Source organism: Apium graveolens, chromosome 4 (assembly GCF_009905375.1).
Source record: "Apium graveolens cultivar Ventura chromosome 4, ASM990537v1, whole genome shotgun sequence".
NCBI classification, from domain to species: domain Eukaryota; kingdom Viridiplantae; phylum Streptophyta; class Magnoliopsida; order Apiales; family Apiaceae; genus Apium; species Apium graveolens.
The window spans coordinates 299,729,343-299,742,232 of NC_133650.1; the positions used below are offsets into that span (position 1 = coordinate 299,729,343).

A 12,890-nucleotide genomic window follows, 5' to 3' on the forward strand; every position below is an offset into this window, starting at 1 on the left:
TTGAAATTAATAAAGTTAAAATATTTATGTATTATTTTATATGTATTATATATTATTGAAGAATTCAAAATTTCAATAGTTAAAATTTTAAAAAGTTTTTTCTTGTTCTGCAACCTATATGATGGGTGTAGGACCTATAAGAAATTGGGAGTCTTGAATATAAGTGTATATGGATAATTTGCAATAATTTTTTTTTAATTTTTCCTTGATTTAATAAATATTTTATTATATTATAATTTGAATTGATAAAATTAATTTTGGAAGTGTTTGATTTCTTACTAAGAAAGAAGTTAAGTGCTCTTAGATATCAAGCTGGATTATAATTCATAAAATTTATAAAGTTTATAATTATATTAGATATATGATTTATTTTAATTAAATAGTATTTGTTTAAACTTTTTTGGAAAGATGTTAACCTATTTTTTAGGAAGATGAATTTGCTTATTTTTTTTTTTTTTTTTTTTTGCCTAATTTTGGCTTATAGCCTTACAAATGAGTATCTGTTCTCAGAAATTCTCGGGGTGAGCCAGGATCGAACCCAGGATCTGGGACGACAGAGGATAAGCCCTTTACCACTTGAGCTATCCAACCGTGCTCAAGTGGAAAATTAGCATTTGCTTATAATATCACTATTAGCATGGAAAAGCATTGATTTTACATCTATGGGTATTGGAAAATGTTCGGATCAAATATATATATAATCAAATGAAATCATCAACCTGATGATGATCTCAGTACTACTTGAGTGAGGTTATAACATTTTTTTATATAAATACACGAGGATAAATTTGTAATTTTAGAATAAGTTACTAGTATTTACAAAAATGCTATTAAATTTATATGGGAGAAGTCGACCCATTTTTCTCTAATCAAATCTCAAAACATATTTCAAATAAATGTTAATAATAGTAAATAAGTTCTATATATTCACAGCAAATTGATATTTATGTTTGAATTAAATAATTAAAAATATGTAGATGTAACATTTTGAGTTTTTGGCTTAAAAATAAAGATTTTAAATTTTTCGTTGGGAACAATAAATAAATAATAAAATGACAAAATATGGCATTTAGTCTTGCGATTTGATTAGTTTAGAATAAAATACTGATTTTTGATGGTTTCAAAATGATTAAAATATGTGTACCCCTTAAATGAATAAATGGTAGAACTAGATATTTTGATAATAAATAATTTTATTTCAAAAATGTTCACCTCAAAATAAATAAATATAATATAATATTTAATTAATGAAACCTGAACACAATAATAATAATAATAATAATAATAATAATAATAATAATAATAATAATAATAATAATAATAATAATAATAAAATAATAATTAGAAAAACAGGCCGGGGTTAGGTTAAATTTCCATACAAAACCTATTCAAACGGGGGACGATTTTGTTGAAAGACCTACGTGGTTAAGTTTGATAGCTCAATTAGGTTAAAAGTTTATCATCCGTCAATCCCAGAGTTTCTCGGTCAGTTTTAGAGCTCTATTTATTTATTTTACAGTACCATTTTTTTATCATCATCTTTATTTTTTTAATCTTCCCTGTATGTTTGCATTGCTTTTTTTATGATTTGTACCCTCGTAATTTAGTTTATGATACTGTTACACTAGTTTGTCCTGTTTGTTATTCAGGTTTTTATGGTGTGTGCTTATAATAAGTACGAGATTTTATAAGGTTAGCTTGTTTTGATCGGCTCATACTTCCTAACAGTAGCGACCCTGTATTCACAACAACTACACCCGTTAAAATGAACTAAATTCATAGATTTTAGTGCTTAGTATGTGTTCATCATTACACACGCAAGACAACCCCTTATTTATTTTTTCTTGTTTTGGTTTGTTGAATCTGTATTAGGGTTTAGAGCAAAGTTTTATTTGTCGAAATCAATAAAGATTGATGGCTCGAAAGAAGCCTGTCAGGCGTGACGAAGAGGCAACTGAATTACCGGAGGATCAAGTGGCTGAGGAGGTGATGCAGGTTGCACCTGTTAAAGACAAGGGGAAGAAACAGAAGTTCATGAATTCTCGAGATAATGAAGAGGACGGTTATGATAATGTTGTGCAGGGTGATGGTGATACTGATGACGATGTTACGCAGAAGTTAAATTTGAGAAATAATGCGAATAATGCTAGGTTAACTACTTCGGGTTTTGAGTTGCTTGGGGTTGATGGTGAGAGTTCTGGTGTTCATGATCAGGATGGCGACAATGCATCAAGTGAGGTAGATGGTAATGCTGCTCTAGCTTTTAGGGATAATGACGATTCTAGCTCTTTCGGTGGAGATGCATCCATAGTAATATTTTCTGGTAAAAAGAAGTCATCGAAAAAGAAGAGTGACACTGGTTTTGCTCAGCTTGAGGCTGAGAAATCTGACAAAGCTTTGGGTGAGCAAGAAAAGCCTAGTACAAGTGTTAGTGATGATGTGGTGGTAACTTCAGTAAGCAAAAAGAAGAAAAAGAAGAGCGGAAGGACTGCACAGGAAGAAGATGACCTTGATAAGATTCTAGCAGAACTTGGTCTAGGCCCGCCACCAGCAAAGAGCGATACTGCTCCACAACAGGAAGAAAAAGTTCCAACTCAAACTGAACCAGAAGTTGGAGAAGGCGTTGTGGAGTCTGCTGCACAGAAGAAGAAGAAAAAGAAAAAGGAGAAGGAAAAGGAGAAGAAGGCTGCTGCTGCAGCATCTGCACCCTCTGTAGAAGAAAAACAGGAAGGAATAAAGAATGAAGTTGCAGAGAAGAAGAAAGTCCCAAGACATGTCAGGGAGATGCAAGAGCGGATTGCCAAACAAAAGGCGGAGGAAGAAAGAAAGGAAAGGGAAGAAGAGGAGAGATTGAAGAAAGAAGAAGAGCAGAGGATACTGCAAGAAGAGTTGGAAAGACAAGCAGAAGAGAAAAAAAGATTGAAAAATGAGAGAAGGAAGGAAAAACTTTTGAAGATGAGACAAGATGGAATGCCAATAACAGCGAAACAGAAGGAAGAAGCTCGTCGGCTGGAGGCAATGAGGAACCAATTTCTTGCTAGTGCTGGTGGTGTACCTCTCACAAATGCCGACATTGCTGGTCCATCAAAGCGGCCCAAGTATCAGAAAAAGAAGACAAAGCCACAATCTCAGGTAAATGGGGAAACCCTTTTTGACACTGATGAAAATGAAACCACAGAAGCAGATAAAAATCAGGAAGTTATGCCCTGTTCGGCCTCTGAAACTGAGGATGTTGAAGAGACAAACTCAATGGAAGTAGAGGAGAAATCTGATGTTGCTGATGTAGTTGAAGAGGATGGGATGGAAGAAGAGGATGATGAGGAAGAATGGGATGCTAAGAGTTGGGATGACGATAATCTTAAGCATCTTGGTAAAAGTGCATTGGTTGATGAAGAGACTGACTTGGAACCGGAAACTGTGGTAAAACATAATACAGAACGTTTACCTACTGGCAGTTGTAACACCAAACCATCAAAATCTACTGAGACAGTGTTCTCGACTGCTCCAGTGAAATCTGAGGATAATGATAAAAGCCTGCCAATGGGTGTTATTGCAGCCAAAACTAAGCAGAAGAATATAGCTCAGAAAAGAGAATCCCAAAAAGCAGAAAATGAAAATCTCCGGTCCCCTATCTGCTGTATTATGGGTCATGTTGATACTGGAAAGACCAAGCTGCTTGATTATATCCGAGGCACTAATGTCCAGGAAGGTGAAGCCGGAGGAATTACCCAGCAAATTGGCGCAACATATTTTCCTGCTGAAAATTTACGGGATAGAACTAGGGAATTTAACGCTGGTGCAAAATTGAAAGTTCCAGGCCTGTTGGTTATTGATACCCCTGGGCATGAGTCATTTACAAACTTGCGCTCTCGGGGATCCGGGTTATGTGATATTGCAATTTTGGTCGTGGACATAATGCATGGATTAGAACCACAAACCATCGAATCACTTAACCTATTGAGAATGAGAAGTACAAAGTTTATTGTGGCCTTGAACAAGGTGAGATATACTGTTCTTTTACCTTTATAAAGTGCAATTTTCATAATGATTTCCTTGACTTATCTGGTTTCTTAATCATGACTTCACAAAGAGCAGGTGGATAGATTGTATGGGTGGAAAACTTGTCGCAATGCACCAATCAAGAAGGCAATGAAGCAACAGAGTCAAGATGTCCAGAATGAATTTAAGAGAAGGCTTATTCAGGTTATTTATTATTTCTTTATTTCTTAATTTTTCCCAGGCGGGCATGTTAAGTTACACTTCTTTTTGGGGGGGACAACTTTAGATCACCACCGAGTTCAAGGAGCAAGGATTGAATACTGAGCTCTACTATGACAACAAAGAAATGGAGGAGACTTTTAATATTGTACCTACAAGTGCAATCAGGTACGTAAGCTATATGTTTATTCTTGTAAAACCTTCTTTGATGTTCCTCTACTTTGTTAGATTTAATGATGACCTTCTCTGTTCTTTACGATACAGTGGCGAAGGCATCCCGGATCTGCTAATGTTACTAGTGCATTGGTCACCGAAGACTATGGTTGAAAAACTTATGTACAGCGATGTAGTGCAGGTAGACTTTCTTCTTAACTTTCTGCCCAGTTATTCAAGAATCAAGTCTTGTTTCTGAGTGTTTTAGAATTCTTTGTCAGTGTACAGTTCTGGAGGTTAAGGTCATTGAAGGTCAGGGAACTACACTTGATGTGGTGTTGGTTAATGGTGTGCTCCACGAAGGTGATCAGATAGTTGTCTGTGGTACGCAGGTAAACTTCTGATGTTACTGTGTAAGGTGTAATTTGATGATAGACTCAGAGAATTAAGCATGGACTCTTTGTTAGGGACCTATTGTTACGAGAATACGAGCATTGTTGACTCCCCATCCAATGAAGGAACTCCGTGTTAAGGTAAAACTCTTTCTTAATTCTTTCTTTATCCGTGTTAAGGCCCTAAGATAGCAATAGGAAATACGAAAATGCAATTAGTGAAATTTTTTAGGATTCGTGGTACACTTTGATTCATAAAAGATATTCACTGCAACAGTGATAGCCATATCAGCATGCTGTTTGCTGATCACACCCACTCACATAATGTGGAGAGATAGAATTGCAAGACTTTGACCTACCAATCGAAGTATGGAAGAGAAAAATTGTCTCACACTTTTCTTTCTCCACATTAAGTGATTCGGTATCAGCATGCTTACATTATTTACTGGGATTCACTCTTGCAGAATATAGACCAAAATGATTAGCCTTTTATTTAGATGTCTTGAAAAAGTTATTTATCTTTCCTGTCATATAGAAATATGTTAGTTTCATTAGAAGAATATTGTGTACTTTCTGATTTCAGGGTACTGATCTTCACCATAGAGAAATCAAGGCTGTCCAGGGTATCAAGATTACTGCTCAGGTGAAAACAATAGCTTGGATCCTTTGATTTTGTTTAATGTTAACCTTTTTGAAGGAATTATAAGTTCTTAGACCAAGTAGGCAGTGTAATGTCTGTTTTTGGTGGGTTTCTCTTTTGTTTGTACTGTCTGTCTACTTGTTCTTTCTGAGTTTTTTTTTCTTCTACGCCTTAACTGTGTATATGTGTGTGTGCATGTATCCAGTCCTTTCTTATAAATGAGTATAGATCTCCTTACTGGTAATATCGTTTTTGAATCAAATTCATATTTGAATTGTCCTTTTGTGAAGGTCTTTGTGAATTACTTTGTGCTTTATATTTTCTGCAGTGCCTTGAACATGCAATTGCTGGCACCTCTCTTTATGTGGTTGGGCCTAATGATGATTTGGAAGTAGTCAAAGAGTCAGCCATGGAAGACATGAACTCGGTCATGAGCAGAACTGACAAAACTGGTGAAGGGGTTTACGTTCAAGCTTCTACTCTTGGTTCATTGGAAGCATTGCTAGAGTTCTTGAAAACCCCAGCAGTTAATATTCCTGTGAGTGGTATAGGCTTAGGCCCTGTCCACAGGAAGGATGTCAATAACGCTATGCATGAAAAGAAGAAAGAGTACTCAATCATCCTGGCTTTTGATGTCAAAGTGAGACCAGAGGCTCAGGAACATGCAGATAAGCATGGTGTAAAAATATTCACTGCAGATATCATTTACCACTTGTTCGATCAATTTAAGGCCTACATTCGTACTCTTAAGGAGGAAAAGAAGGAAGCTGCTGATGAAGCAGTGTTTCCATGTGTGCTTAAGATTATGCCGAATTGCGTTTTTAACAAGAAGGATCCAATTATTTTAGGTGTTGATGTTCTTGAGGGGATTGCTAAGGTGCGTAATTTCTTGTCGTTGCATTGCCAGGTTTTGCGTTACCACTACATTAATGATGTAATTGTTTTCATTTTTCACCACATATTGTCTGATGAGTAAAAAGAGTGTTTAAAGCTCTTTAAACAAACTGTGTGCATGGGTCTTAAACTGGTGCCACATAAATAAGTAAATAATGTTTGTAGGAGTTTTGAATTTTTATTTTCCACGGCTATATTGAAGTTATTGTGTTAATGCACTTTGATCGTGGGATTTCCTAATTTAAGCTCATTGGTTCTTATTAGATGATATTTTACTTATCTTTTCAACTTCCTTTCTATAAATTCAAATTTCTTAATGTGGAGTACTTTGTTGGAAAGAGAACCATAGTTTCCTAAATAGTGACTTCTAGTAAATATTACTATCAACTTTTTCATCTTAAGCATCCCGGCTAATTCTACTTATCCTAACAACACCTTACAAATTTTTAAAACAACTGACAATTTTTCAAATAATAACTATGAATCTTTCCTTGAACAACATATATGCAGGTCGGAACTCCAATATGTATTATCCAAAAGGAAGTCATTGATATTGGTCAGATAGCTTCCATTCAAAAAAACCACAAGCCAGTTGATTTTGCTAAGAAAGGAAGTACGGTGGCCATCAAGGTACCAAACCTCAAACTGCGCTTGTAAAGTTCACATCTTTTAATTTTCGTGATTTTAGTACCTAAGATTACAATTATATATTCTTAGTTTATTTTGGCTGGTCTGCACGAGTGAGTAGTAAATAGTATCAATGATAGCAAAGGCATATTTACAACCTGATAAGGGCTAATGTTTTCTGAGACGAGTGTATTAAAGGTTCAGTGTTTTTTGTAATTATATCATGTCGCTTAAAGAGATATGGAAAGGGAAAATTATTGTGCTATAACTGGTACAAATAGTAGAGATAGGATCCTCTTTTAATTCAAATGCATGAAACCACATTTTATATACAATTACAGGTGTTTGCTAGTTTTAAGAATATACAAATATTACACTGTTTTAATGTCTGCGCATATAAAACATAAAAAGTCTAGTTTTCTTCTTTTCCTTTTCTTTGGTACAACAAACTGAAGAAAAAACACTCTATTTAAAATCTCTTTAATACTCCCTTGCTCTAATACGGTTCTTTGAGGTGAGAACTTCCACACAGGGTGTTGAAGATTGAAATCTGGGTTGGCGCTTCTTTATCTGCACTTTTTTGTTTTTTAATCGTTCTTTGAACAATTTCTTTATCTCCTTGATGTTATAAATTAAATTACTGTTGATGTGTGAATATCTGCTTTCCTTCCACTTTCTCCTATTAATGAAAAGGATTAGAGAAGAGTAGACTGGCTTCATTTATATACTAGATACTCACTTGCAATTATATATGTGTTTCTTCTGTAGATAATTGGAAGCAATCCGGATGAGCAGCAAAAAATGTTTGGCAGACATTTTGAGATTGAAGATGAGCTTGTCAGCCACTTGTCTCGGAGGTCGATCGATGTACTGAAGGAAAATTATCGGGTAAGTTAAAATCTCACTTTATGTGGTTTGGAAGTAGAGGAATGAGAGTTGAGTAGTTTGTAGCCATTATGCACAAACACCCGTTTCCTTTGTTCATTCTGTTGTTAAAACTAGAGATGATTCCTTCCACTTCACAAAAATATGCTCATTTCTTGTTCCGCTTGTAGTCTTCACGAATCTTATCATAAGAAATTAACACCATAGCGTTCTTATTGCGCTTCTCATTGCATCTTTAATTTTCTTCACAGTCTTGATCTGTTCCCAGCCTAGTCAATTCCACCCAACCAACAGAGAGTGTAGCATAATCTTATGCAAACCAGTATTCAAATTTTTGAACATACTTTGTTAATCATGTGCAGGATGAGTTGTCTAATGAAGAGTGGCGACTGGTTGTCAAACTGAAAAACCTGTTTAAAATCCTGTGACTCTTGCCGTTAGTGTACTTGAAGCAATTCCCGTTGTATGACATGCCCTAGAAGACAGGAGATTACAGATAATTACCGTAAAGTAAGAGCTTATATGTGAAGCAACTACAGATATTTACTGTCGTTGGGGTTATATGTGCCACTGCCAGCATCAGTTTAGAACATAGAATTTTTTATCTCTATGATATCCTAGCCGTACAAGTACTAATATAGATTTTATAAAAAGGAAATGACAATCTTTTAAGTTTCTTCTTTAACTGTAGTTTCGAAAATTGAATGTTGGTTTACACTGTCTCAAAGACTAAATCTGTTCTGGAGTGCTGGTAAACTCACTGTATTGAATATTGGTAAACTGCATTAGTCACGGGACCGCAGACAATGTCAGTATCCAAAAAAAATATGTTTTTGTCTTTGAGTCACGTATTGTGGATATTGTCTGCGGTTGGTATTTTAAATTATCTGTTGATGTTAATGCAGGGACAGTCTATTTTAAGTCTCAATCGTCGACAATGTCCGCGGTCATTGAACAGGGATAAAAAAATAATTTTTTCGAACCCCTGATAATGTTCGCGGTCTATATAACTAATTTTTTTAATAACAATCATTGGATGCGATCCTACGACTATAAAACTGTTTGTTATATAAGGATTTCCTGACAAACCGTGGTCAGATCTTCCCCATCATAATTGGTTTTCTTTTTAAATCTCATACAAATCGAAGTTCCCCTCCTTTTATATTATAATCTACTTGAAATGTGAAATTGTTAAAATCTTTTTTTAATAATTACTATATATCTAAATTTTTCTTAAATTAATATTCCCCTTAACATGGACAGATATAAAGTAAACTTTGTTCACCTTACTAAATTACAAAAACACGCGTAATGTCCTGGTATAAAATCACCTAACCCAACCAAGTGTTGTACTAAGCTCAACTTAAACTCACCCCCTTTAGTCAATCACACACTCTCTCTCTAATAATTAGGCAGGTAGACCAAACAGGTGAGCAGAGAGACTCCAGAGAGAAAACGAGAGAGACAGAGACAGAGACAGAGAGAGAGAGAGAAAGAACGAGAGAGAGAGAGAGAGAGAGAGAACGAGAGAGAGAGAGAGAGCAGAGAGACTAAAGAGAAAACGAGAGAGACTAGACAGAGAGAGAGATGGAACCACCACACAAGTTCACCGGAAAACCTCTCCCATCTCCCTTCTCAACCCGACCAACCGACATAGACCAGATGCCAGAAACTCCACTCCGCGGGTCCCACCACCGCCGTGCACAATCCGAAACCTTCTTCCGTTTCACAGACGACATCCTTCTAGACGACGCCGTTGCAGACTTCGATCTCTCCACTCTCGACCTCCCTTCTTTATCTTCTGACAACAACAACAATCTCATCTCAGCTGCTGAGTCTGATTCATCGGGAGATGTGAAGACAGCTGTAGTCAAACAATCACCTGGTCCCACATCTTCTACTACTAGTTCTCATTTCAGAAGTGTTTCTGTTGATGCTGACTTCTTTGATGGCTTGTCTCTTGCTGATGATGGTAGTGATGTCAGGCCTAGGAAGTATCATCATAGACATAATAATTCCATGGATGGTTCTTCCACTGCGAATTCGTCTTTCGATGAAATGATGATGATGGTCGATATTAATGCGAAAAAGGCTCTTGCTCCTGATAAATTAGCCGAGCTCTCCTTAATTGATCCCAAGAGAGCTAAAAGGTCTTACTTCTATCATACTCCATATGTTTCCATTTGTAATTTTTTTTCGGGTTGGAAGTTTTTTGGGTTTTTTTGTTGAATTTGTGGTTTAGTTGTTGTTTGTGGAATTTTGTGATTGGTGAGTGGACTAATATGGTTTTTTATTTTTCATTGGATAGGATCCTTGCGAATAGACAATCTGCAGCGCGATCAAAGGAGAGGAAAATTCGGTATACAAGTGAGTTGGAGAGGAAAGTGCAAACGCTTCAGACTGAAGCAACTACCCTTTCTGCACAGGTTACAATGTTGCAGGTATTCACTTGTTACTATTTGAGCCATCGAGGAGGCATTCTTCTTTTATGTATTGGTGAATGTTTTCTGTATTAATATTAATTGATATTTGGTACATCATTTTAATGCTAAGTTCTGAGGAGTTTGGTAACTTTTAGGCCGTTGTTACTATATACGTCTTTGTGCTTTCATACTTCTGTTTTCTTGCAGCCATTGTCTTATGACTAAATCACAATTGTATCCATACTTTAGTTGATTTTACTTTGTTAAAAAATTCAGATTTTTATAGCTAGCTTTGGTTGCAACTTGCACATAATTCTCTTACTGGCTACTGGTTGTGACTTCTTCAACGTAAATTCATAAACTTGAGAACTTTTATATATCTTCAGCTAAGCTCATTCATTTTGTGGGAACTCTGAACCTGTTAATACATAGAACAAACTCGTAGATATAGATTAACTGATCAAGGTGATTGATATAATGCTATTCAGGTACGAGTATATGAAAAATGCTTATGCTTGTTTAAGAATAAAAAAAAGCAGGCATGATTGAGTGGTTTGCTTGAGCTAGTTCTGAGGAAACATTATTGTCCACTTACATACTAAAGTTAGGCAGTGCATTACTCTGTCTTTGGTAAAATGTATGACATGAAAAAAATACATGTATATAAAGCTAGACATTGTTTTAAGTGACAGCGTTGCATTCTTCTTGACATAGATGTCTTTATATCTAATTTGGCCAATGTCATAGAGATCGATATAATTTTTGCATTTTTCAAATGCAGAATATAGGGAAAATGTCCATAGCTTGCAACAATGAGAAAAAACAAAATATATTGTCTTATTGAGCCACTGTTGATATTTTACATGGTCTATGGATTTAAATAGATCTTAACAGCATCAGGAAGTCTTCTTCTTCTTCTTATCATATCTATCCATCCATTCATCAGGTCGAAACCTCTGAGCTTCACATTTTTATTTTGAGCTAAAATTTCTGTAGGAGACAGTTTATGTTGCATAACACATGACTACTCTCAGCCACCAACTTATTTTAGACGGAAAATGGAAACAGAAGGATTTATAACTCTGGCAAAATTATCATCCGTTCAATATAAATCTCTATTTCTGCTATATGACAATTTAGTATGCAAGATATATCTACTTATAGCTCTGTGTGTTATTATTGAATCTTCATTACATATGTTGATGCAAGGTCAAGCAATACTTTCAGTGTCTATGTGCATGATTAATAATTACCTAAGATTAGTGACTAGGTGATCGTTAGTAAAATTAGGGTAGCCTTAGTTGTGTACTGCTTATTATTGTTTAGATTTAAAAACCTTAACTAATTATATGATGAAAATAATATTGAATACCAAATTAGAAACAAACTCTGTTATATTTTTTGAGAGAATTTAAATTGAATTCCAAATTAGTAACTAACTCGTTTTTTTTTTTGCAATGCAGCGAGATACAAGTGGATTGACTATTGAGAACAAGGAACTTAAGCTGCGGCTACAGGCTATGGAGCAGCAGGCACATCTTCGAGATGGTATATCCCTTAAGTCATTGACACATGAAACTGAGTGGTCCACGTAATCGTTATGCTTTTTAATTCCGAGTCATTTGGTGATTTACAGAAGAAAGATTCACCATTGTATATCAGTACATGTATATGTGTATGGTTGTGTGTTTGTAATACGTACCTAACTACAGTTAATTATGTATTATTTTCTTAGTAAGCTTAATTTCTTAACATTGTGTGATGTGTTTAAATATTTGTGCAGTGTTAAATGAAACACTGAGGGAGGAAGTCCAGCGCCTGAAGATAGCAACAGGACAAGCACCAGCTGCCAATGGGAACAACTTCAACAGAGCTTTACAAAGTCAGTTTTCCTCCCATCCGCAGGCGTATCATTTTGGTGCTCACCAGGCACATCAATCCCAACAGCAGCAGGCGCAGCAGCTTCACATGCCTCCTCGCGCAGCAAGTCTCAGTACCCAGAACCGATCTGGGCAGCCGCAACCTAGCTTTGCGGAGTTCAATTAGACGGTTTAACATCCGACAGCAGTCTTGATATGTTAAATTTCGTAACTGAGAAGGTATTACTGATTTAAGATAGCATCTTGTACATTATACATATGGTTTATACATGCTGAAAATTGTGATGTTTCTGGAGGCTCCTGTGTACCTGTTCTGCATCAGACTTATGACATTTTAGATCCTTGTTAAATATCTAAATCGGTATTATGGGTTGTAATCTTGTATATTTCTTTCTATTTGAATTTCCATCCATCTTTTAGTAGAGGAAAGATGTGTGGAGATTATCTTTGAGATCCTTAACAACTGTGCTTGTCCAATATTATGAGATTGCCATTCACGAGTTCATCATTTACTGCCAGAAAAATAGAACTCCGAGTAATCCCCATCTTGTGAAAGAATTGGAGAATGTGATTTTATTTACTATCACACCTCTAATGAACTGAATTTGAACAATTTAGAGAAAAAAATGAGTGCTTGCAACAGCAGTCGGTCGGCCAGCAGGTTAAATATTACTGATTGTTGTGTTAAGTTTATATTTGTAGCTTGTGTTGTATTTTTATCTTCTAGAATATATATATATGGGGTTTGGTCCACAACCCCGGGTGGTTGTAGTAACCA

The 12,890-nt window shown here is 35.7% G+C and overlaps 2 protein-coding genes across 2 annotated transcripts; both read left to right on the forward strand.

Moving 5' to 3' along the window:
• The first annotated feature begins 1,325 nt into the window (after nucleotides 1-1,325).
• Nucleotides 1,326-9,014, forward strand: LOC141721366 (eukaryotic translation initiation factor 5B-like). The gene is made up of 12 exons (XM_074524285.1): nucleotides 1,326-1,485; nucleotides 1,873-3,999; nucleotides 4,096-4,203; nucleotides 4,286-4,386; nucleotides 4,483-4,573; nucleotides 4,653-4,763; nucleotides 4,839-4,904; nucleotides 5,347-5,406; nucleotides 5,732-6,280; nucleotides 6,808-6,927; nucleotides 7,693-7,812; nucleotides 8,172-9,014. Exons 2-12 carry the CDS (start codon nucleotides 1,915-1,917, stop codon nucleotides 8,235-8,237), a joined length of 3,477 nt encoding a protein of 1,158 aa, XP_074380386.1. The 5' UTR covers nucleotides 1,326-1,485; nucleotides 1,873-1,914; the 3' UTR covers nucleotides 8,238-9,014.
• Nucleotides 9,015-9,221: 207 nt separating this feature from the next.
• Nucleotides 9,222-12,620, forward strand: LOC141721367 (transcription factor VIP1-like). The gene is made up of 4 exons (XM_074524286.1): nucleotides 9,222-9,959; nucleotides 10,118-10,250; nucleotides 11,696-11,780; nucleotides 12,016-12,620. Exons 1-4 carry the CDS (start codon nucleotides 9,397-9,399, stop codon nucleotides 12,276-12,278), a joined length of 1,044 nt encoding a protein of 347 aa, XP_074380387.1. The 5' UTR covers nucleotides 9,222-9,396; the 3' UTR covers nucleotides 12,279-12,620.
• The last annotated feature ends 270 nt before the right edge of the window (nucleotides 12,621-12,890 follow it).

Bases quoted from the DNA above. Each gene is read 5' to 3' on its own strand.
- LOC141721366 (XM_074524285.1), top strand. From the start codon at position 1,915: ATGGCTCGAAAGAAGCCTGTCAGGCGTGACGAAGAGGCAACTGAATTA. The intron at 4,574-4,652 runs GTAGACTTTCTT...ATTCTTTGTCAG, and splicing joins TGTACAGCGATGTAGTGCAG to TGTACAGTTCTGGAGGTTAA. The intron at 7,813-8,171 runs GTAAGTTAAAAT...AATCATGTGCAG, and splicing joins TACTGAAGGAAAATTATCGG to GATGAGTTGTCTAATGAAGA.
- LOC141721367 (XM_074524286.1), top strand. From the start codon at position 9,397: ATGGAACCACCACACAAGTTCACCGGAAAACCTCTCCCATCTCCCTTC. The intron at 9,960-10,117 runs GTCTTACTTCTA...TTCATTGGATAG, and splicing joins GATCCCAAGAGAGCTAAAAG to GATCCTTGCGAATAGACAAT. The intron at 11,781-12,015 runs GTATATCCCTTA...ATATTTGTGCAG, and splicing joins GCAGGCACATCTTCGAGATG to TGTTAAATGAAACACTGAGG.